The 25695-nt window shown below is 40.0% G+C and overlaps 2 protein-coding genes across 3 annotated transcripts in view; one reads left to right on the top strand and one right to left on the bottom strand.

Moving 5' to 3' along the window:
* The first annotated feature begins 573 nt into the window (after nucleotides 1-573).
* Nucleotides 574-21997, top strand: LOC133399174 (nucleobindin-2-like). Its single transcript, XM_061670469.1, has 13 exons — nucleotides 574-655; nucleotides 956-1096; nucleotides 6472-6579; nucleotides 6652-6784; nucleotides 11682-11785; nucleotides 12845-13030; nucleotides 16332-16422; nucleotides 16520-16578; nucleotides 16669-16761; nucleotides 17070-17159; nucleotides 17248-17418; nucleotides 19946-20006; nucleotides 20078-21997. Exons 1-13 carry the CDS (start codon nucleotides 635-637, stop codon nucleotides 20275-20277), a joined length of 1458 nt encoding a protein of 485 aa, XP_061526453.1. The 5' UTR covers nucleotides 574-634; the 3' UTR covers nucleotides 20278-21997.
* The window catches only part of LOC133399173 (caprin-1-like), a 51019-nt gene continuing 46823 nt past the window's right edge, over nucleotides 21500-25695 (bottom strand). For both annotated transcript variants that reach the window (XM_061670468.1, XM_061670467.1), the window contains 3 exons: nucleotides 22402-22590; nucleotides 22112-22221; nucleotides 21500-21981 (listed from right to left, as the gene is read on the bottom strand). In XM_061670468.1, coding sequence (XP_061526452.1) covers nucleotides 21895-21981; nucleotides 22112-22221; nucleotides 22402-22590 — 386 coding nt within the window. In that variant the 3' untranslated portion in view covers nucleotides 21500-21894. The remainder of the gene's footprint in view (nucleotides 21982-22111; nucleotides 22222-22401; nucleotides 22591-25695) is intronic.

The raw sequence follows: 25695 nt of genomic DNA on the forward strand, positions 1-25695 counted from the left end.
ACTTGCTGCAGCACATCAGGTCGTGTGTTATTATTGTATTGTATTGTATTTTTGTAATGTTCCCCAAAGTGCTAATTGCCACTACATTAAACATTATCATATGCGAATGCCAATTCATGGCATTAGTGATCTATTGCCAGTTTAAAGGAAGAATTATTTACTATTTTCCCAATATGTATATTCTTTTACACGTTTTATTGTTAATATTTATTTTAAATTTAACGTTGCAGGTAAGACAATGGAGAATAGATTCTCATTTGCAATGCCCCCCCGCCCCCACGCCCCGGCAGCATACAGCAGAGTAAAACAAAGCAAAATAAAAGCCAACATAAATACATCGACAACTATCTGTACAGTGTGATATTTGTGACGTTTTCGCCTATCTTTTGCACGGAACTCATTTAGGTGGTGATGGTTGTGTGCGCATGCGCAGTGTCGATTGACGATAACAGTTCCGCCACCTCGCCACGTACTCTTCGATGCAACCGAACTGCTAGTTGCTTTGACCGACGTCCAAAGCGACCAATGAGGAAAAAAAAGTTAGGACTCGAACCGCCCATGGGCAGACTAACCCGCTATTTGCCTACAGAACTCCTGATAGAGAGGAGGCGATAGAGATTTATTCGGGCACACTATGTTTGACAGTCACAGTAAAGTAAGTATTCAACGTAGACATATTTCGAACGCTTTTCTTATTCATGTTACGCCACGTGTAGACACTGACAGACTCAGATCAGAATAAGGTCATTTGTAATTGCTCGGGGAATAAATCTGTCAGTACCACCAGTGCTAAAGCTAACGTCAACAGTCCATTTTTGGCTGGACTGTAGACAAGATTTGATAAACATTTGGCCACAAAAATATTTTGTAGTATCCAGCCCACTTTAAATAAAACGTCCTCAAGGTTTGATTGTGGTTGTTATTAAACCCATATACTTGTGCCTTTTATGTCAAGATGTGGTGGAGTCGTGTGCTGGTAATCAGCTGGGTCCTGGTGCTGGTCCAGCTGCTCCGTTTGGAAGCAGTTCCCATCAGCAAGGACAGGACCAAAATTAACGCGCCAGAGGTCCAAATTGAAGATGCTCCTGCTAGTGTGGTAAGTGTTTCCCTACCTTTTATGTGTCATTCAGATTTTGATCATTTGGCCTTGACACACCACTACAATGGACTTAAAAATACAAATTCATTCATTTAAAATGAAGGTGTAATTGAAGTGATGACCAGCGGTGTCAAAACACATTTGGATTGTAGGGCACATCTCACTTAAGGTTTCCCAAAGAGGGCCTTTATGACAGTGAAAATTATATAAATATTAGACTTTACACCGATCTGATCTGCGTTATCGGTATCGGGCGATAATTAGCATTTTATGCTGATCGGCTTTCATGTCATAAGTCGCCGATCCGATCAATGACGTCATTGAACGGTTCCGTATAAGACATTTAACTCCGCGTCTTCGTCGCATATGAATCCAAAAGCTAGTTTATGTTTAGCCTTGTCACATGTCTTGAATAGAAAAGTGTCAAACTGACTCAAACTCTAGACAACACCCGTCCATATAGCTGGGACAGTGAGAAAGTTAAGAGTAAGCATGTCATTAACAGTATTTGTTATAGTAATTTAATTGCAATAAAGTAATTTAATTACAGTAAGTTGGCACCCATTATTTCTGTCAGTTGTAATGTTAATTTGACCAAAACTTATGTCAGTGACCAATGCTTGAATGCCCCCTAGAGGTCATTGGTGTTTTAACTTTTGTCTAAAATGCTAAAAGAATAATTTGAGCTGGGATGGCAGCACGGCCGCAACCCTTGTGAGGATAAGCTGTACAAAAAATGGATGGATGGATACAGTACACAAGTATATACAATAAATGAACAAGTCATGTAAATAGACATTGCTCCATCTTGTGATCAGATCGGTGATCAGTTAGTTTTTTTTAAACTTGCTGATCGGTGATCGGCCCCAAAAATCCTGATCATGTAAAGCCTAATAAATATAATCACATCATTATGTAATGCATGTTATATATATATATATAACATGCATATATATATATATATATATATATATATATACACACACACGCACACATAAAACAATATATATTTTTTTCAAGCTTATTGAATGTGAAATCAGCGGTCTTGGAAAATAATGACAACCAAATATATATACAGTGGACAACCGCATACTCACAGTTTGGCACCTGCAGATTTTTTTTTCAATTTTTTATTTGTAATTCTTTTTTTGTTTTTCTTTTTTTTGCGGGGAGCCAACCTTAACCTACTAACCTGATACCTGCTTATTGAAAAATCTTTGTGGTTTTACAAATAAAAATAATACTATGCAATTATAATTGGCATCAATTATCCGTGGATTCTCGTAGCCCCACGAATAGCGGGGGTCCACTTTACTGTGGTTAAATGGGCTCTTTCCACATACGGCTGTGACATCATGTCGGTTGTGGATAATCAGAATCAGAATCAGAATCAGAATCATCTTTATTTGCCAAGTATGTCCAAAACACACAAGGAATTTGTCTCCGGTAGTTGGAGCCGCTCTAGTACAACAAACAGTCAATTTACAGAACACTTTGGGGACATAAAGACATTGACAAAAAACAATTGTGCAAAAAGATGCAGAGTCCTCTAGCACTTAGAGCAGTTCGAACGACTGATATTGCAATAGTCCGGTGCAATGACCATTGTGCAAAGGGCGCTGAGACTTCAAGGAGTGTATGCGGTTTAAAGTGACGAGTAGTGCGATCATCTGGGACAATGTCGGTTGTGCAAATGTTACAGATACTCCTCAATCAGTGTGCAAATGGAGCAGATGCTACTCTGGCATGAGTGGCCAGTATATGCAAATAGTGCAGCATGGCGAGACAACTACAGTGAGTGCACAAGTAATACATAATTGGCCCCACAGAAATGTGACAACGAACTCAAGTAATAGTAATAATAATAGTAATAATGGTAATATAGTTTGCTGCAGTATGACAGCCGTGTATTCCTAGTCACAAGTAAACAGCCAAATATGAGTCCTAAAATAAAAGATTCCCCCCCAGAAGCAACACAAACGGTATATGAACATTGTTGTGTCCCAATGTGCACGTCATCACACAAATGTAACAGCATTTTAATCTACTACAAATTTCCCAGCAATGTTGAACTCACTCATGATTACATGCATTATTGACGTGTGCACATAAGTAATATGCAATATTAAAAGCCCACCTGATTCGATTGTATCAGTGGGCTTTTGCGTACCACCATTTTCGTTTCAATCTGTTTTTTTTGGGGGGGGGGGGGGTCCAGCGGTAGACAGGGCTGTAGTGTTGTCGTTAACGAACATCTCAGCCAAACGAAAGAATGTTTTGAGTCAATGTTCTGAATGCAACCGCTTCATGAACTGATTCGTTCCTTCCGTTTAGTTGAGCTTAAGGCGCACAAGAAAGTTTCCCGCAAGCGTCATGCCTCGGTCGGTGGCGGTGGCTGTGTGTGCACCGGGTTCCGCTGATGAGGTGTCTCAGTCTTGCAGCACAGCAACTACGACGGTCCGTCTAAATATGTCTTTATGTGAAACTGAACTGTGGTGCAAAAAAGATTGGGGACCGCTGCCCGAGAGAACTGTGCCAAATCAGATCGTGGGCCCATACTGCAAGTCAGGGGCGGTACTAACTTGAATGGTGTTGTGTATGAGACCCCTCAATGGGCCCCCCGCCCCCATCATCGACCTCCTCCTCATTATAATTGCTAATGGAAGTGTGGGCTGGCACAACCACGGTCTTCTCCTTTTTGCCATAAATTACAAATAAATAATATAATTAGTGTCTAAATGAATGTCTGTTGCAACAGGTATTTATGTACAGACTGTTACCAGCTGTGAACTGGCTCAGACTAATAAAACGTAGGGGAAAAAGTTTACGAAACAAACAAGAAAAGAAGTTGTATTCCTTTATTGGTACAAAAAAAATAAGTAACGGATATGACATGTCTACAAATGTACATAAATTCATTCAGTGATGTTGGTGGGTCAAGAAAGAAATTGAGCACCAAGCAACAGCCTTTGGTGCTCCAAAATTATGTGCGCCCCTAATTTCTGATTTGTCGCAGAACCAGCTTCCCTGGACACCACAGTGCATGAAAACATTAAATTAAAAAGAGAAATAGAATCGTTAAAGAGATCCCACAACATAAAATTCAATCTGCATTAGGATTACAAAGATTCGCTGGCTCTGATGACGAGATTCGATTCTGTACAAGGTAAAACGGAAAAAGCTACTGTAACGTCAAGCAGCCCTACATTTACACTGTGAGGGTTTTCAGGTTTTTTCATGTCTTTATCCCTAACAATGCAAAACACAGATTTAAAAAAAATCAATAACTACATAAACACTGCATGTAGAATAATGCAATTTTTTAGAACTGGAAAAGACTGAGCCATATTCTGGCAATGCGGAAGATTATGTGCAAAGAACCCGTTTTCGTTAAGATGGGATTTAGTGAAGAAAATTGCTCGTGATATCTGTAAAAAGTGATTAAAAATTGCACCTTTTGTACAGATTTTCTGTCAAAATGAAGGGAACAAATCAATTTAGCAAGACACACTTCATTTGGTTCAGTGGGCTTACAAAATGTTATGGCCGGCCGGATCTCGCGTTTGACACGTGGCGTAGATTTTAAAGCCATAGTATGTAACTTGGCGCCCCCCTCAGCTTGAATTCTGCATTACAAAAAAAGAACAGCCGTTGCTTCAATATGACGCAGGCAATGCATGATATGCCCCTTATTTGTGATTCTACAACATTTTTACCATGTTTTGAAGAACATGCGTCATGCCCGTGCCGTCGTAAGCAGTGCGCCACCAACCGGGCCAGGGTGGGAAATGAATAGGGCATTCACTAAATATGAAAAAGAAGATACTGACAAATACAGAAAAATGTTAGCGGAGCTGTATGGCTTAATGAGCATTGTGTCATCTCCTCGAGTTGTGGCTTGGGTAAAAATTACTTCATTTTTTTCTAACAAAAAAAAGTGGAATAAAGATTTAACTCAGCTTTACAAATATATAAGGCATTTAGCATTGTGGAATTGCCCACCCGCAGCAGGTGAAAATCCAAAATATAGAAAGACTGTATAAAAATAAAAAATAGGTTTACCCCTCTAAACACTTTAAACACGTAACTTATCAACACACACTTAAACTTCAAACAGACTTTTTATGAATTACTTGATGCCGTTTTCATTTTCGAAACAGGTTTTCCAAACAAGAGGCTTCAAGCTGTTCATTTCCACTCCAAGTTGAAGTTTTCTGTAAAACTGACACATTAAACAAAAGATAATTAAACATTCTATATTGAAACATAAATGTTCAACAAAACCATTACATTTTATCTAACAAAAGTATGCTAGCTTAATACTACCGTGTAATGAAAAACACCATAGTCGAGCTAATGGAAATTAGAATAGATGTTATGGTAATATTAAACCTTCAAACAACTGCTACTGTGCACAACAGCAGCAATACATACAAACAGCATACAACAATACTCACAGGCATATATTCTATGCTCTGTGGAAAATTACTGTTACTGTAGCTTATTAGGGGACCTTTCTACCTCTTTCTTCTTGTTCTTAATTACGCAGCATCTCTTCCAGACAGTAGACTTCGGTACTGCCTGCCATGTTGCGGCACAACATGTTAGTACACTGAAGCAGCCCAACTTTAAAATTGGACTTGCCCGAAGTAACAAAAATGGTCGCTTAAATTCCTCGATATAGCAGGCACATGAAGGATAAACCGCGATATCACTAGGGAACGCTGTAGTACATTTTGAGCACCAAATTACTTCTGTACTGTATATCTGGATATGTTTGAAACATTCATTAATTTTTCCGTACCGCTTATCCTCACGTAGGTCGCGGGTGTGCTGGAGCCTATCCCAGCTATCTTTGGGCGAGAGGCACACCCTGACCTGGTCGCCAGCCAATCGCAGGGCACATATAAACAAACAACCATTCACACCTACGGGCAATTTAGAGTCTTCAATTAACCTACCATGCATGTTTTTGGAATGTGGGAGGGAACCAGAGTACCCGGAAAAAACCCACACAGGCACGACGGGTGAACATGCAAACGCCACACAGGCGGGGCCGGGATTTCAACCCGGGTCTTCAGAACTGTGAGGCAGATGTGCTAATCAGTTGTTCACTGTGCCGCATGTTCGAAACAACCATAATGCGCACATTTGCATTAACATGCACTTGAATCCTAACTTATTATTGGCGTACTTGTGAATTGCATAACTCACCTGCTTTGTACAGTGATGACAAAAACTGAAATTTGTACATCAATCACATGGATTTGATTTAGATTTTTAATTATTGTGTACTAACACTGTACTGTGTTATTATTATTTTAATTACACAACATTCTTTTTTTAACATTTGATTGTCTCTTCTGCTTAAGGACACTGGCCTCCACTATGACCGGTACCTCAGGGAAGTCATTGATTTTCTGGAAAAAGATGAACATTTCAGAGATAAACTCCATAATACAGACATGGAAGATATCAAGGTAAAGTAAAAATATTTTTTGTTACAACACTTCTGTTGAATAATGTTTACCTTTGTTTTATGTCCACTACAGCAAGGCAAACTCGCCAAAGAACTGGACTTTGTCAGCCACCATGTCAGAACCAAACTGGATGAGTTGAAGAGGCAGGAAGTAAATCGACTCAGAACACTGATTAAGGCTCGGCATGACATTGAAGGTGGAAATGGTAGGTGGGGAAAAACCTTTTGAATTAATATTTATTAGGGATGTCCTGATCACATTTTTTGCACCCAAGTCCAAGTGTGTTATTTTATCTATCTGCCGATATCAAGTCCCGATCCGTGTGTGTGTGTGTATGTGTATGTATGTATGTATGTATGTATGTGTGTGTGTGTGCATATGTATGTATATATATATATATATATGTGTATATATACACACACACACACACACACAACCACGATTCCAATGAAGTTGGGATGTTGTGTTAAACATAAATAATAACAGAATACAATGATTTGCAAATCATGTTCGACCTATATGTAATTGACTACATTACTAAGACAATATAGTTAATGTTCAAACTGATAAACTTTATTGTTTTGAGCAAATAATCATTAACTTAGAATTTTATGGCTGCAACACGTTCCAAAAAATCTGGGACAGGGTCATGTTTACCACTGTGTTACATCACCTTTTCTTTTAACAATCCCATTCTTGCTTGATGTACAGCTTCAGCTGTTCAACATTCCGGGGTCTCCGTTGTCGTATTTTACGCTTCATAATGCGCCACACATTTTCAATGGGAGACGGGTCTGGACGGCAGGCAGGCCAGTCTAGTACCCACACTCTTATACTACAAAGCCACGCTGTTGTAACACGTGCAGCATGTGGTTTGGCATTGCCTTGCTGAAAGAAGCAGGGGCGTCCATGAAAAAGACGTTGCTTGGATGGCAGCATATGTTTCTCCAAAACATGTATGTACCTTACAGCATTAATGGTGCTTTCACAGATGTGTAAATTACCCATGCCATTGGCACTAACACAGCCCCATACCATCACAGATGCTGGCTTTTTAATTTTGCGTCCACAACAGTCCGGATGGTTCTTTTCCTCTTTGCCCCGGAGGACACGATGTCCACAATTTCCAAAAACAATTTGAAACGTGGACTCGTTGGACCACAGAACACTTTTCCACTTTACATCAGTCCATCTTAGATGAGCTCGGGCCCAGAGAAGCGGGCGGCGTTTCTGGGTGTTGTTGATAAATGGCTTTGGCTTTGCCTAGTAGAGTTTCAAGTTGCACTTACGGATGTAGCTCCAAACTGTATTTGCTGACATTGGTTTTCTGAAGTGTTCCTGAGCCCATGTGGTGATATCCTTTACACATTGATGTCCGTTTTTGATGCAGTGCCGCCTGAGGGATTGAAGGTCACGGGCATTCAATGTTGGTTTTCGGCTTTGCCGGTTAAATGCAGTGTTTTCTCCAGATTCTCTGAACCTTTTGATGATATGATGGACCGTAGATGATGAAATCCCTAAATTCCTTGCAATTGTACGTTGAGGAACATTGTCCTTATTTTCTCATACACTTGTTCACAAAGAGGTGAACCTCGCCCCATCTTTGCTTGTGAATGACTGAGCAATTCAGGGAAGCTCCTTTTATACCCAATCATGGCACCCACGTGTTCCCAATTAGCCTGTTCTCCTGTGGGATGTTCCAAACAGGTGTTTGATGAGCATTCCTCAACTTTCTCAGTGTTTTTTTCCACCTGTCCCAGCTTTTTTGGAACGTGTTGCAGCCATAAAATTCTAAGTTAATGGTTATTTGCTAAAAACAATCAAGTTTATCAGTTTGAACATTTAAATATCGTCTTTGTCGTGTATTCAGTTACATATAGGTTGAACATGATTTGCAAATCATTGTATTCTGTCTGTTTTTATTTATGTTGAACACAACGTCCCGACTTCATTGGAATTGGGGTTGTAAATACAACTGATGACTGAACAACAACCATCATTGATTTTTTTTGTTTAATGATAATGCTATTCTGAAATGCTTGACAATTTAATTTGAATCCCATTAAAATAAAAATGTATTTGTTTCGCCTGGCCCTTCATGTTTTCTTGAAAGAATTGTACCCATCTTACAAATTCTGCCTGGGTAATCAAACATATGAGCACAACTGTGTCTTTTCTCATTTACTAAATAAAAGTAGGGTTGTGAATTTCAAAATAAGAGCAAATAAATGAAAATAAAGTTTTATGTGTTCAAATAAAGTGATTCAGAATAATTTGAAAAAACCGAACAAAATACAGACAATACTTCATGTTTTGATCATATGGGTAGAAGCAAAATCATGCAGTGTAAAAATGCATTATACATGGGTAGAAGGGTTTTCCAGAATTTTGAGGTCAACTTTGGGGGTACGCATTATACATGAGAAATTACGGTGTGTGTGTGTGGGAATGTGTGTATATATATATATATATATATACATATATATACACACACACAGTGGGTACGGAAAGTATTCAGACCCCCTTAAATTCTTCACTCTTTGTTATATTGCAGCCATTTGCTAAAATAATTTAAGTTAATATTTTCCTCATTAATATACACACAGCACCCCATATTGACAGAAAAAAGTTAAACATTTTTTGTAGATTTATTAAAAAAGAAAAACTGAAATATCACCCAGCCATAAGTATTCAGACCCTTTGCTCAGTATTTATTAGAAGCACCCTTTTGAGCTAATACAGCCATGAGTCTTTTTGGGAATGATGCAACAAGTTTTTCACACCTGGATTTGGGGATCCTCTGCCATTCCTCCTTGCAGATCCTCTCCAGTTTTCTCAGGTTGGATGGTGAACGTTGGTGGACAGCCATTGTCAGGTCCCAACAGAGATGCTCAAAAGGGGTTTAAGTCAGGGTTCTGTGCGGGGCCATCCAATAACAGTCACTGAGTTGTTCTGAAGCCACTCCTTCGTTATTTTAGCTGTGTGGTTAGGGTTGGAAGGTGAACCTTCGGCCCAGTCTGAGGTTCTGAGCACTCTGGAGAAGGCTTTCGTCCAGGATATCCCTGCACTTGGCCACATTCATCTTTCCTTCGATTGCAACCAGTCGTCCTGTCCCTGCAGCTGAAAAACAACCCCACAGCATAATACTGCCACCACCATGCTTCACTGTTGGGACTGTATTCGACAGGTAATGAGCAAGTGCCTGGTTTTCTCTCCACATAGCGCTTGGAATGAAGGCCAAAAAGTTCTATCTTGGTCTCATCAGACCAGAGAATCTGATTTCTCACCCTTTTGGGAGTCCTTCAGGTGTTTTTTAGCAAACTCCGTGCGGGCTTTCATGCACTGAGGAGAGGCTTCCGTCGGGCCACTCTGCCATAAAGCCCCGACTGGTGGAGGGCTGCGGTGATGGTTGACTTTCTAGAACTTTCTTTGATCTCCCGACTGCATCTCTGGAGCTCAGCCACAGTGATCTTTGGGTTCTTTTTTACCGCTCTTACCAAGGCTCTTCTCCCCCAATTGCTCAGTTTGGCTGGACGGCCAGCTCTAAGAAAGGCTCTGGTTGTCCCAAATGTCTTCCATTTAAGGATTATGGAGGCCACTGTGCTCTTAGGAACTTTAAGTGCAGCAGAAGTTTTTTCTTTTTTTTTTTGTAACCTTGGCCGGATCTGTGCCTTTCCACAATTCTGTCTCTGAGCTCTTCAGGCAGTTGCTTTGACCTCATAATTCTCATTTGCTCTGACATGCACTGTGAGCTGTAAGGTCTTATATAGACAGGTGTGTGGCTTTCCTAATCAAGTCCAATCAGTATAATCAAACACGGAGTCAAATGAATTTGTAGAACCATCTCAAGGATGATCAGAAGAAATGGACAGCACCCGAGTTAAATATGAGTGTCACAGCAAAGGGTCTGAATACTTGTGGCTGTGTGATATTTCACCTTTTCTTTTTTAATAAATCTGCAAAAATTTCAACGTTTCTGTTTTTTTCTGTCAATATGGGGTGCTATATGTACATTGAGGAAAAAAATGAACTTAAATGATTTTAGCAAATGGCTGCAATAGACTAAAGTGACAAATTTAAGGGGGTCTGAATACTTTATGTACCCACTATATATGTGGATATATAAATATATATATTGTCTGGAGATGTCTCCCAGACAGCTTCCTGGTGAGAGTGTGTGTGTGTATATATGAATCAACTTTTAATATTTAAAAGAAGAACCAAAAAATAAATTGGTAAAATAATAATATATATTTAGCAAATAGAAATAACTTTGGTGATCCTGATTGACCTAAAACAGTAAAATTTCAGTCTGATTTGATGTCAGACAGACAGGTGGGAAAATATGCAGTTCCTGCTGAGTGCACCTTGGTCTCTTTGGGGCAGTGTGGTGCGATGCATGCATGGAGCTGTATGTTTGCAGTAAAAAAAAGAATATAAGAACGTTGTGGTAAAACATTAATGTAACTCGTTTTTCACAGATTAGGAAGTATATTTGCCTGTGAGTATTTGCTATATTACTTGTCTGTATGTGTTACTGCGGAGTTTGTGTAAAAATATTCGTTATTTGATGGGATTTATATTACCTGTCTGTATGTGTTACTGCAGAGTTTGTGTAGAAATATTCGTTATTTGAAGGCAAATCTCACCTGTGATCGAATGCTAATTCTAGCTAGCCTGTAAATGGGGTTTTCAACTGATTGTTAGCATTAAGCTGGTGATTTCTAAAACGATTGATCATGTGTCTCGTATTTAAATATACAATGTGTGTAATTCTTTTTGTTGCGTGTTTAATCTAACAGTAAACTACACCAATCAGTTATATTATACTGGTACTAAAATTACCACGGAATGTGACATTGTTTAATATAAAACAAAATTATTACTGTTCCAGTTGGAAAGATCTTTGTACTTTTGGATTAATTTGTCACTTTGTGACATTTATAATGTCAGAAAATGAATAAAAACTATCTCTTTCACCCAATCTCGATCAGCGGAAAATTACGTGATCGACTCCGATTTTCGATCAGATGATCAGATCGGGACATCCCTAATATTGATGTAAAAGACGCTTTAACTGTATACACGTGTCACCTCAATAGATATTGCAGTGGACCACCAGGCTTTGCTGAAACAGTTTGAATACTTGAACCATATGAACCCGCATACATTTGAAGTGGATGACCTTGATCGCCTCATCAAATCGGTAAATCAGAAGGCCACCAAAAATGTTTGCACATTCGGTCCTTAATTTCTAAGACACTCCTTTATGAATTATTTGTAACCACACATTTATAATTACCAGGAGGAAAAAAAGACAGCACAATGTATAGATTATAGTAGTCTTTTTTTGGGGGGGGTCATCCTCCCAATGGAGTTGTGAAGTGTAACTCACTGTTAAAACAATTGTGGGGAATATCTGTAGACAGCAGTATTTGTAAACAGACAACAACCTTGTCAGAAGTAAAGAAGTCAATTCAATGAAAGGACATAACTAGATCTGCAATGGCGAATCGATTAGTCGACAGATCATTGATGATCAAATTTGTTGAGAAAGATTTTTGATAATTGATTTAATTGCTTAAAGACCTTGAGAGACTTAAATTGTCCAAATTCTTGGAATTTCAACCTCTCAACAGTAAATAGTAATTATATTTATTATATAAATAAAGCAGACTATATAAATAATTAGATTTATTTGAATAATAATTTATTATTTTGGTGTTTCAAAACAAGACATTTACAAACCTCTTTTACTTCGGAAAACAATGATCAACATTGTTGCCTATTTTCTCATATTACAGACCAAACCAGTAGCCAAATCAGTAGCCGTATCAGTTAGTTTTCAATTTGAAATAATGTCATGTTCTTGAGTAAAGGGATGGAAATGTAATTTAAAAAAAAAAAAAAAAAATCGAATTCATCGAAAAAATAATCGACAGATTAATTGATTATTAAAATAATTGTTAGTTGCAGCCCTAATGACAAATTAAGAAAACTTTTTTTTTTTTTGGTGAAGCATAGGTTGCACAAGCACTGCAACACTAGACAATAGCACTGATACTAGTGCCACGTAAGAGTTATCCAGGCTCGTCCAAAAGTATTATAGACGACTAAAGTAGATAATCTGGGACAGATGTATCAATTCTAGATGCTATTCTCCTTGTTAAGTCAGTGTTCTAAGTCATATTATTGTTGCCTTGATTTGGCAATTTGGCCAAGAAACATTTTATTGAAGCGCAAACCATGTTGTTCCTGTATCAAGGCCACAAACGATCTGGAGAACTTCGACAAAGAGAGACACGAGGAGTTCAAGCGTTACGAAATGATGAAGGAGCACGACAGGCGGGAACACCTGAAGACACTGGATGAAGATGAGCGAAAGCGTGAGGAGGAGCACTATGAGGATCTGAGGAAAAAACACGCTGACCACCCCAAAGTCAACCACCCAGTAAGTCTGACTCGGGCTGTACGCACACTCTCGTCATGTTTGGTTCGATTGTAATAACAACAGTAATAATAACCTCTGGTGCGATTGCTTTGCTGGTGTGATATTTTTGAAATTGCTATGACAACCTAAATGTCCCCTCTGGGGATCATTAAACGATATTTTAATTTCAGGATGAACTTAAAATGCACTATAACGTTTAAGGTGAAATGAATGAGTGAATACCTACGTAGGAGCTGAACGTCACAATTCACAACATATGTTTTGATTCTTGAACATTTTGAAAGATATCCTCGACGACGCCCTTCTGTGACTCTTCCGTTTCTCTCTCTGTTGCAATCCGCTGTTGACACACTATGACACTCTAAGCTCAGTGGCCGCTTCCTGTTTGAAGCCTCGCAACGACAAGGCACTGTTGATCATTTGTTAGGTGTTGTCTTGGTCTCATGATGTCAAAATGTGAACAGCATGATGTAGTGGACTGTTTACATACCAATTCTAATTGAACCAGGAAATGGACAGCCGTGCTCACCGTTATTGGCAGCCCTTCGTTTTTTGCATTACCTGTATATCTTCAGATATAAATGGAAATGTACCAAACTTATCTCATCAGGATCTCTTATTTAAAGGTCTGAAGTAATTTAATAAAGACGTTTTAAACTTAGTGTCATTTCAAAGAAAAGAAAAAAACTGAAAACAGCATGTGCAGCAATATTGGCACCCCTTCTTAATATTTGGTTGCACACTCTTTGGCAGCGATGACAGCCTCCAAACGTTTCTTGTACAGTGGGTACAGAAAGTATTAAGATACCCTTAGATTTTTCACTCTTTGGTCTATTGCAGCCATTTGCTAAAATAAATTTTCACCCCCCCACCCCCTCATTAATATACACACAGCACCCCATATGGAGAGAAAAAAAAATGAATTGTTGAAATTTTTGCAGATTTATTAACAAGAAAACCTGAAATATCACACAGCCATAAGTATTCAGACCCTTTGCTCATTAGCTAATACAGCCATGAGTCTTTTTGGGAATGATGCAACAGGTTTTTCCCACCTGGATACCTCCTTTTAGATCCTCTCCACTTCTGTGAGGTTGGATGGTGAATATTGGAAGACAGCCATTTTCAGGTCTCTCCAGAGATGCTCAATTGGGTTTAAGTCAGGGCTCCGGCTGGGCCATTCAAGAACAGTCACAGAGTTGTTCTGAAGCCACTTTACTTAAGCTCTGTGCTTAGGGTCATTGTCTTGTTGGAAGGTGAACCTCTGGCCCAGTCTGAGGTCCTGAGCACTCTGGAGAAGGTTTTTGTCCAGGATATCCCTGTACTTGGCCGCATTCATCTTTCCTTCGATTGCAACCAGTCGTCCTGTCCCTGCAGCTGAAAAACACCCCCACAGCATAATGTTGCCCCCACCATGCTTCACTGTTGGGATTGTATTGGACAGGTGATGAGCAGTGCCTGGTTTTCTCCACACACACACACTGCTTAGAATTAAGGCCCAAAAGTTCTATTTTGGTCTCATCAGACCAGATAATCGTATTTCTCACCATCTTGGAGTCCTTCAGGTGTTTTTTTTTTTTTTTTTTTTTTAGCAAACTCCATGCGGGCTTTCATGTGTCTTGCACTGAGGAGAGGCTTCCGTCAGGCCACTCTGCCATAAAGCCCCGACTGGTGGAGTGCTGCAGTGATGGTTGACTTTCTAGAACTTTCTTTGATCTCCCGACTGCATCTCTGGAGCTCAGCCACAGTGATCTTTGGGTTCTTCTTTACCTCTCTCACCAAGGCTCTTCTCCCCCGATTGCTCACTTTGGCCGGACGCCCAGCTCCAAGAGGTCGTCCCAAACGTCTTCCATTTAAGGATTATGGAGGCCACTGTGCTCTTAGGAACCTTAAGTGCAACAGATATTTTTTTGTAACCTTGGCTTGATTTGTGCCTTTCCACAATTCGGTCTCTGAGCTCTTCAGGCAGTTCCTTTGACCTCATGATTCTCATTTGCTCTGACATGCACTGTGAGCTGTAAGGTCTTATGTAGACAGGTGTGTGGCTTTCCTAATCAAGTCCAATCAGTATAATCAAACTCAGGTGGACTCCAATGAAGGTGTAGAAGCATCTCAAGGATGATCAGAAGAAATGGACAGCACCCGAGTTAAATATGAGTGTCACAGCAAAGGGTCTGAATACTTATGGCTGTGTGATATTTAAGTTTTTCTTAATAATTTTGCAAAAATTTCAAAAAAGTTTTTTTTGTCAATATGGGGTGCTGCGTGTAACATTGAGGGGAAAAAATGAACTAAAATGATTTTAGCAACTGGCTGCAATATAACAAAGAGTGAAAAATTTAAGGGGGTCTGAGTAGTTTCCGTACCCATTGTATCTATCTATATGAGTTTTTTGCACTTCTTAGGTGGTATTTTCTCCCACTCTTCCTTTGCAGTTTGTTCAAGCTCTTGAACATTTGCAGGCGTCTTTTCCTCAATGGCAGATTTCACCCCTTCCCCCATCAAAAAAAAAAACCCAAAGATTTTGAAGTGGATTGAGCTCAGGACCACAATGCTGGGTGTTTTAAAACAGTCCATTTTCCCCCCCCTTTTCAACCATTTCTGTGTGCTTTGGGTCTTAAGTCTTGCTGGAGGACCCATTATCTAGGCCTCAAATCAAGTTTTCTTACACTGGGTAAGACATTTCGCTCCAAAATCTCTTGATTTTCTGATTTCATGATACCTCTGATGCAGTCAAGTCTTCCAGTACCAGATTTAGCAAAGCAGCACCACAACATTGTGGATTCTCCACCACGCTTGACATGCAGTGTGTTCTTTTTCTTAAAGGCTTCATTGTGCCACCTGTAAACATACTGTTTGCTATAAAAAAGCTCTATTTTTGTTTAATCTCTATAGAAAAAAAATGTGTTTACTTATTCATTTTCTTCAGGAGATTTTCCACATTTAGTACTTAAACTAAATGGGTGCCAATAATGGTGAGCACGACTGTATTGTGCGAATCATGGCTCAAACGGCTGTTGTGCATTTTGCCATTCAACTCCTTGTTACAGAACAGCAAGTTCTGTAAAAAGAACTGAAACGTTGAACAGATGGGCATTCACAAGTTTAAAAGAAAGTCGAATTAAGTTCACCTGTAAAGGTTATTACAGTGCATTTTAGGTTCATCCTGAAATTGTACCCAGAAGCTGAATATTCCTAATCTTTTGTGAGTAATGCTTGGGGGGGAAGGGTCATTTAGAGAATTTTCGCATAATTTGTAAGATTATATTGAAAATGTTGAAATGAGGGATTATTTTTGCAGGGTAGCCAGAATCAGCTCAAGGAAGTGTGGGAAGATACTGATGGCTTAGACCCGGAAGATTTTGATCCCAAAACCTTTTTCAATTTGCACGGTAAGTCCTTCTTTTCAGTGACACATTCTCTCCTGTGAATCCAGCACACACCAATTTGCTTTTGGCACTGTTCTTTGCTGCACTCTGCCTGATCCAGACACCAACGGAGATGGGTTCTTTGATGAACAGGAACTGGAGTCACTGTTCACCAAGGAGGTGCAAAGTCATGTTATGGTCATTTATTTGTTAATTTATTCTTACATGGTTTTGCTGAAATAGTCTTGGATTGTTGCCCTGACATTTCAGCTGGAAAAGCTCTACGATCCCACCAACGAGGAGGATGATATGGTGGAAATGGAGGAGGAGAGGTTACGCATGAGGGAGCATGTCATGAATGAGGTATAGCACAGGTGCTTAAATATATACTAACCTGCCGCAACGTTTGGTACGCTCGGACAATCTAATGAGATAAAAGAATCCCGTTATTAAGAAGATAATCATGCTCAGTTTTGATTGATAGCAATTATACAATTTTGTTCTTGTGGTTGGCTAGTTTGTTCTTTTTGTGAAGCTGAATAAAGTAACCTAAACATTAGAAACACATTTCACTATGATGCAGCGCGGTTGATTGTGGACAGTCCTCATGTGTTAAAATGACATGATAAACTTCATGTGCCCTTTTTATTTACACTAAACGTAACCTGCAGGTGGATTCGAACAAAGACAGGCTGGTCTCTTTGGACGAGTTCATGACTGCTACAAATAAAAGAGAATTCTTGGAGCCAGATAGTTGGGAGGTAAGACAAAATGCACAACAAACATTGTCATCATTTCAACAAATTAAAGGGTTGTAAAACAAAGCTGCATTCATGTGTTGTCCGTCAGACTTTGGAGCAGAACCAGGCCTACACGGATGAGGAGATGAAGGAGTTTGAGGAGCACCTTGCTCGGCAAGAGCAGGAGCTTCACCAGAAATCTGCTGACCTTCAGAAACAGAGAGATGAGCTGGAGAGGCAACAGGAGCAGCTTAATGCACAGAAAGTTGAGTTGCAACAGGTAAGGGCGCCACCATTCAATTTGGTCCCATTGTCTTACATTGGAACAAACTTGTGCCTTGTCATAACGAACATTGATGTTTTCTGTGCGGTATTTGACCTGAAGCTATGTCCAACTAAATAGTCGTTTCCACAATCTCCCTGGGAAACTGGAGCAGCTTCCCGACCAAGGTTGACAATTAAGATGAGCGCAGATTTTAAACAATGTACATCAAAGTTTAGACAACCAAGTCAGCTGGTTTTTTTGTCCTTTTTGTCAAATCGGGCTTCTGATTGGTGAAAATGCACTTGCAAGCCGACCGAAGTGTTTTCATGTGGACTGACATTTTATTAAAACCTTACGTTGGAAGTAGAAGTTTTACTTTTAAGCTATACTGTATATATTTTGAAAAACTGAGTCCATTTATGTCTGTAGTTCATTTCAAAAACTAAAACTCATGATAAAATCATGATTTTATGTTATTATTTTGATGGTTATGGATTACAGCTCATAAAAACACAAATTCCCAATTTCAAGAAATTACAATGTTACATAACTATCAAAATAATTGTTACTATATAAACAACTGAAATGAACCTTTCTACAATATTCTAATTATGTGCATGTGGACAGGGCCTTGGACATGGCTCTGGTTTAAATGAATTTTAAAGGTCTTCAAGTCATAAAGAGAACACATTTTGTTCTTAAAATGAAAACATCCCAGCTATGTTTGGGCAGGAGGTGGTATACACCCTGAACTGGTCGTCAGCCAATCGCAGGGCACATAGACACGAACAACCATTTGCACTCACATTGACACCTACGGGTGATTTAAAGTCTTCAATCAACCTACCATGCATGTTTTTGGGATGTGGGAGGAAACCGGAGCACCTGGAGAAAACCCATGCAGGCACAGGGCGAACATGCAAACTCCACACAGGCGGGGTTGGGATTTCAACCCCAGTCCTCAGAACTGTGAGGCAGTTGTCCACCGTGCAGCAAAATGTATTCACACCCTTGGTTTAATATTTTGTTGAAGCACCTTTGGCAGCAATCATAGCCTCAAGTCTTCTTGGGTATGTCTCTATAAGCTTGGCACACCTGTTTTTGGGCATTCTTCTCTGCAGATCCTCTCCAAGTCAGTCAGGTTGGATGGGCAGCTTCGATGGACAATCATTTCTAGGTCTTTCCAGAGACAAAGACATCCACAGGCTCCTCTTGAAGCCACTCTTGTTTTATCTTGGCTGTGTGATTTGGGTCATCGTTGTGTTGGAAGGTGAATTGACGCCATAGTCTTTGAGTTCCAGAACACACTGGAGCAATTTCTCTGTTTGGCAGATGTCACCTTACCCTCTGTGCGGATTAGTCGCCCAGTTCCTGCAGCAGGAAAACAGCCCCACAGCATGATGCTGCCACCACCATGCCTCACAGTAGGGATGGTGTTAGCCAGGTGATGAGCAGTGCCTCTTCTTCTCCAGATATGACGCTTGCAATTCAGGCAAAAAGTTCTATTTTGGGTTCATCAGACCAGAGAATTTTGTTTCTGCAGTTCTGAGAATCCTTAAGGTGCCTTTTGGGTGAGAAGTGGCTTCTGTCTGGCCACTCTACCATAAAGGCCTGATTGGTGGAGTGCGTTAACAATGGTTGACCCTTCTGGATGGTTCTCTTATCCCCTCAATGGAACACTGGAGTTCCTCCGCCTTAGTGACCATAGGGTTCTTGTTAATCTCTCTGACCGAGGCCCTTGTTCCCCGGTTACTCAGCTCGGTCGGACGGCCAGATCTAGGAAGGGTCGTGGTGGTTCCAAACTTCTTCCATTTCCGAATAATCAAGACCACAGTACTTTTTGGGACCTTCAATGCTGCTGAAATTCTTTTGTATCCTTCCGCAGATTTGTGCCTTGACAAAATCTGGTCTCTGAAGTCTGCAGACAATTCCTTAGACTTGATTGCTTGGTTTCTGCTCTGATATGCACTGCCAACTATGAGACCTTTATATAGACAGGTGTGTGCCATTCTAAATGATGTTCAGTCAACTGAATTTACCATAGGCGGACTCCAAGTTGTAGAAGCATCTCAAGGATGATCAGTGGAAATCAGATGCACCTGACCTTAAGTTTGAGTGCCATAGCAAAGGGTTTGAATGTTTACATTTTTTATATATTTACACAAATGTCAGAAAATGTTTTTAGTTTGTCATCATGGGATATGTATTTTTTTATTTTTGTTTAAGAAAATTACTCAAATCGGCTTTAGAATAGTCTGTAATAGCAAAATGTGGAAAACGTGAAGGAGTGTGAATACTTTCGAGTGGCACTGTATATTGTAGATTGTTTGAAAAGCGGTAACAAAATATCTGGGATTTATGCTGCTTTTACTGCAGTTTTCTGGTCACACTGTATTTACACTAACTTGTTTTCTTTGAAGACAATGTTGTCAATTTTTGTTTTTGTTCAAAATTAATCTGCTCCTTCGTCACGTTGAACTGCACATTGGAAATTATCAGACAAATATCTGACACACAAGCACATTGCAATTGTTCTTTTCAGGCTGTCGATCATATGGAACGACTCAGAGCTGAAAAACTAGAACCCCCTCCTGAGGTCCAAGGTAGGTTCTTTATTTTTGCTTTTAGCTTATAGGCTCGTGTGTGATAATGATGATTGGCCTATTTGTTACAGTTGAAGTAAACGCCATCCCGGAGAACCATGCGCTCAACAATCAGCAGCAGCACACGGCCCTCATCCAAGAGCATCACCCTGCAGCTCAGGTTCATCAGGATGCTTCTCAGGACCAGAGTCAGCAAGCGGCCGAGCAGACACACCAGGATCTCCCTCCAGGCGACCAAGAAATCCCACAAATCCAGAACACCCTTCCATAGAGCCTTCAACAACTGGACCTTTGCAACCTCGTCGAATCTAAGAGTGTCTTGGCCTATTCCACCATGATGACTTGACTGGTGCTTTGGAACACACTCAGGACGGAGAAGTACACAAGATGAACAATACCAGTTTTTGGTGCCCAAATTATGAATTACATTATGGATTTTTAGGAGCGTTTTGTCAACATAATGACAGGACAGGGACATTTCAGGATTAACAATACATTTAATTGCAAGGCCTGTTTTTTCTTTTGTAGAACACCTAGTTTTGACTTCGACTGAAATGCATCTTTTTGTTTTGTATCATTTGAATGAGAACCTGAATTGCCATGAAGTGTTTTGCTGTTTGCTTACCTCTACTCACAACAGCAAGGATGACCCATTATTGGTTTCCTTTACCTGCCCCCTTCAACTATTTCGTTAAGCAAATCAAACCAATGATTCTCTGATGAAATCATATCACTGATCTGCCAAAACTGATCAGAATTGTTTTATATTCTTTGAATTAGGCACACAGGACTTCTTTTGGCATAAGATATCCATTCAAGTGAGTGTTTCTCAGTTGGAGGTTTTTCTTTTTTGGCTCACATACACAATTGTATGGTTTAATTTGATCATTTTTACCTTAGGACAGCTATTGGTAAATATACCTTTTTTATTCAACTGCAAAATATTAGCAATTGGTGTTTTTGTTGCATTCAATCTTTTTGACGAATGAATTTTAAAAAGGGGGAAAAAAATTAGTATTTTTTACAATGCAGATCACCCGTGAAAGAGGCCTTCGTCTCAGTGGGTGTTTATTTTCTGGTTTTGATAGATTGCTTGAAGTCTGCATTCAGCTCCCATCCATGAGGTATGATGGATCTGAAGTGACCTCATCTGAAGAATTTGATAATGGGTGTCGATTTCCGCAAATCTCAAATCACGTGATGTCAGTTGTCATGCCTTGCAGTGTTGTGGTTTCTCTTGGTCTTTTCTTTGCATCTGTAAAACTTTGGTTTTAGGTCTCACAAAATGTTTTCCAGATATTTCTTTGGGAAAATACTGCATAATAGTTTGCACAATACGAACAAGTGGTTTTGTTATTGCTTGCTGCTGGATTAAATTGTCAATGTATGTTGCAACTGTATGCCTCAGTTAAAAAAAGTGATTACATCCTTTCAGTTGGAGCAAGTGATCATACTGTGTAATCAGTTTTAACAGTCAATGCCAGTGGCCCGCCTTGTAGTAGAACACAGCTTGATTTATTGAAACAGTCTTGAATGATAACATCAGCATACAAAGTGGTGATGGTGATAGGTTAAAAAATAGTCATTGATACAAAATCAGGAGGAAGTGACAAACCAGCACATGCCAGAGACAAATATCCAGGGAATCATTTTGACAGTGGCAGGATATTTTTTTGCATTTATTTTGAACAAAAAATAAATTAATGAAATCTTTCAAGTTTACAGGAATACCTATTTGTTTAATATCAGACATACTTGCTGATAATCCATTATGAATCAGTATTATGCATTAAAATAAGATCGTTGAGAAAAGAACCATTACAAAAGTGATTTTGCGTGAACACATTCAAAACTCCTGAATGTTCAATGTGGAACGACGAGCCGGTCATTAGGATCGCATTGCCTGAGCATTACCTCGAGACAATCCTCGAGGCCCTTGGGCAGATCCCCGTTTGTAACCTTGTTGGTAGCCCTCCTGCAACATAGGATCGACGCCATAAATATGCAAACCCTTCCTTAAACGTACAATATAAAGTTACATTTTCCCTCACAGTTTTACTGTAGTTATTAAACTTTTTCATTTCAAAATGATGAGATAATCTTACCCTCTGGTAGTTGTTACTCGAGTAGTCCCGGGCCCCCGTGTTGAATTGGCTTTGACCATAACCACTGCTGGGAGGGTTACAAAAGGGAGGGCGGTAACCTTCATAACCCCCTGATGAAAAAAAAATAAATAAGTTGGCCTATCCTTGTGGCTTTGTCAAACCCTGCCGTCAATCACTTACTGATTTGCGGCAGGATCCCTGCCCAACATCCCCCTACCCCCACATTAAACTGTCCCATGTGGTTAATATTGGTTCCCAATGATGGAGAAGTTCTCATTAAGGCTGGGTACCTCTAAATCCGTGAGAGGAGCCTCGATAGCCGTTCATGGCGCCTCTGCTGTTCCTTGCGCTGCCCCGTGGCACGGCTCTGCTGTTGTAGAAGGAGTGGCCTGACTGTCCAAAGCCTGTACTGGGCGGTGAGTCTTCATGCGCCAATGGTGAATGCAAGACCTGGGCTTGGGGCTGGAAACCAGCAACAACTGCAGGGAGGGACGCACACACAGTTAATACATTTCTAGCTGAAGCCATATGTTTACATACACTATTATACCCTTATAATTTTCACTCTTTGTTATATAGCAACCATTTGCTAAAACCATTTAAGTTATTTTTTTTCCTCATTGATGTACACACAGCACCCCATATATTGACAGAAAAGAAGGTAATTGTTGACATTTTTGCAGATTAAAAAAGAAAAACTGAAATATCACACATCCATAAGTATTCAGACCCTTTGCTCAGTATTTATTAGAAGCACCCTTTTGAGCTAATATAGCCATGAGTCTTTTTGGGAATGATGCAACAAGTTTTTCACACCTGGATTTGGGGATCCTCTCCAGTTCTGTCAGGTTGGATGGTGAACGTTGGTGGATAGCCATTTTCAGGTCTCTCCACAGATGCTCAATTGGGTTTAAGTCAGGACTCTGGCTGGGCCATTCAAGAACAGAGTTGTTCTGAAGCCACCCCTTCGTTAATTTAGCTGTGTGCTTAGCGCAATTGTCTTGTTGGAAGGTGAACCTTCGACCCAGTCTGAGGTCCTGAGCACTCTGGAGAAGGTTTTTGTCCAGGATATCCCTGCACTTGGCCACATTCATCTTTCCTTCGATTGCAACCAGTCATCCTGTTCCTGCAACTGAAAAACACCCCCACAGCAGGATGCTGCCACCACCATGCTTCACTGTTGGGACTGTATTGGACAGGTGATGAGCAGTGCCTGGTTTTCTCCACACATACTGCTTAGAATTAAGGCCCAAAAGTTCTATCTTGGTCTCACCAGACCTGAGAATCTTATTTCTCACCATCTTGGAGTCCCAGGTGTTTTTTTTTTTTGTTTTTTTTAGCAAACTCCGTCTTGTGCTGAGGAGAGGCTTCCGTCGGGCCACTCTGACATAAAGCCCCAACTGGTGGAGGGCTGCAGTGATGGTTGACTTTATAGAACTTTCTCCTATCTCCCGACTGCATCTCTGGAGGTCAGCCACAGTGATCTTTGGGTTCTTCTTTATCTCTCTCACCAAGGCTCTTCTCCCCCGATTGCTCAGCTCTAGGAAGGGTTCTGGTAGTCCCAAACATCTTACATTTAAGGATTATGGAGGCCAGTGTGCTCTTAGGAACCTTAAGTACAGCAGAATTGTTTTTGTAACCTTGGCCAGATCTGTGTCTTGCCACAATTCGGTCATTGAGCTCTTCAGGCAGTTCCTTTGACCTCATGATTCTCATTTGCTCTGACATGCACTGTGAGCTGTAAGGTTTTATATCGACAGGTATGTAGCTTTCCTAATAAAGTCCAATCAGTATAATCAAACACATCTAGACTTCAATGAAGGTGTAGAACCATCTCAAGGATGATCAGAAGAAATGGACAGCACCAGAGTTAAATATGAGTGTCACAGCAAAGGGTCTGAATACCTATGGCTGTGTGATATTTCAGTTTAAAGTTTTTAATAAATCTGCAAAAAAGTCAACAATTCTGTTTTTTTCTGGCAATATGTGGTGCTGTGTGTACATTGATGAGGGAAGAAATTAACAAATGATTTTAGCAAATGGCTGCAACATAAAAAAAGTGAAAAATTTAAGGGGGTGTGAATACTTTCCCTACCCACTGTTAAATACAATTTTCCCCCCTTAGTGTCTGACACCAAATCAGACTAAACTTGTCCTGTTTTCGGTCAATAGGGATTACCAAAATTATTTCTATTTGCTAAATGCCAGTATAATGAGAGGACATTTTGGGCCAATTTTTCATTACTTTCTTCAAAGAAGTGTACATACATTTCATTAGTATTTGGTACCATTGCCTTTAAACTGTATGACGGGTCAAATGTTCCTTTCACAAGCTTCTCACAATAGTTTCTCCTGACAGAGTTGGTGTAGCTGAGCTAAATTTGGATACCACCTTGCTCGCACATGCCTTTTGAGGTCTGCCGATAAATTTTCAACAGGATTGAGATCAGGGCTTTGCAAAGGCCACTCCCAAACATTGACTTTATCCTGAAACCCCTTTGCCAGTATGCTTCCTTCAGTACTTCCACATAATGTTCTTTCCCCATAACGCCATCTACAGCGCCATGAAAAAGTATTGGCCCCCCTTCTCAAATTCTTATATTTTTGCAGTTTCCCTACCTTAATGTTTAAGACCATCAAACAAATGTAAATATCAGAAAAATATAACCTAAGTGAACTTAAAATGATGTTTTTAAATGGTGATTAAGAAAAAAAAATAATCAGTTGCCTGGCCCTGTGTGAAAAAGTAATTACCCCTTTTCTTAAATCATGAATTAATTGTGGCTAATCACAATTTTTGGTTAATTTTCACTGATCACACCCAAGCCTGATTACCTCCAGACCTGTTCAATCAAGAAATAACTTTAAACAGAATCTGTCCTGACAAAATCAAATCAGACAAAAGATCTAAAAAAGCTGCAACAAAATGACACGATCCAAAGAAATTCCAGAACAGTCGAGAAATAAAGTAATTGACGTCTATCAGTCAGGAAAGGGTTACAAAATCCATTTCTAAAGCTTTAGGATTCCAGCAAACCATACAGAGAGCCATTATCCTTACATGGAACAGTGGTGAACCTTCCCAGGAGTGGCCGACCGACAAAGGATTACCCCAAAAGAACAGCAATGACTCATCCAGGAGGCCACAAAGGAACTCAGGACAACTTCTAAAGAACTGCAGTCCTCCCTTGCCTCAGTTAAGGTCGGTGTTCATGACAACACTACGGAAAAGACTGGGCAAAAATGGCATCCATGGCAGAGTTCCACGGCGAAAACAACTGCTGACCAAAAAGAACAAAGGCTCGTCATACTTTTGCATCTAAATGATTCCCAAGACTTTTGGGAGAAAAATATATGGACTGATGAGATGAAAGTTGAGCTTTCTGGTGGCTGTGTATGTCGTTACATCTGGCGTAAAATAATTTCATACCAACAGTCAAACATGATGGTGGTAGTGTGATGGTCTTGGGCTGCTTTGCTCCTTCCGGGCCTGGACAACTCTGTGATTGATGAAAGCATGAATTCTGCTCTTTAACTGAAAATCCTGAAGGAGAATATTCAGCCAGTTTGTGACCTCAAGCTGA

Source organism: Phycodurus eques, chromosome 2, assembly GCF_024500275.1.
Source record: "Phycodurus eques isolate BA_2022a chromosome 2, UOR_Pequ_1.1, whole genome shotgun sequence".
Taxonomy (NCBI): Eukaryota; Metazoa; Chordata; class Actinopteri; order Syngnathiformes; family Syngnathidae; genus Phycodurus; species Phycodurus eques.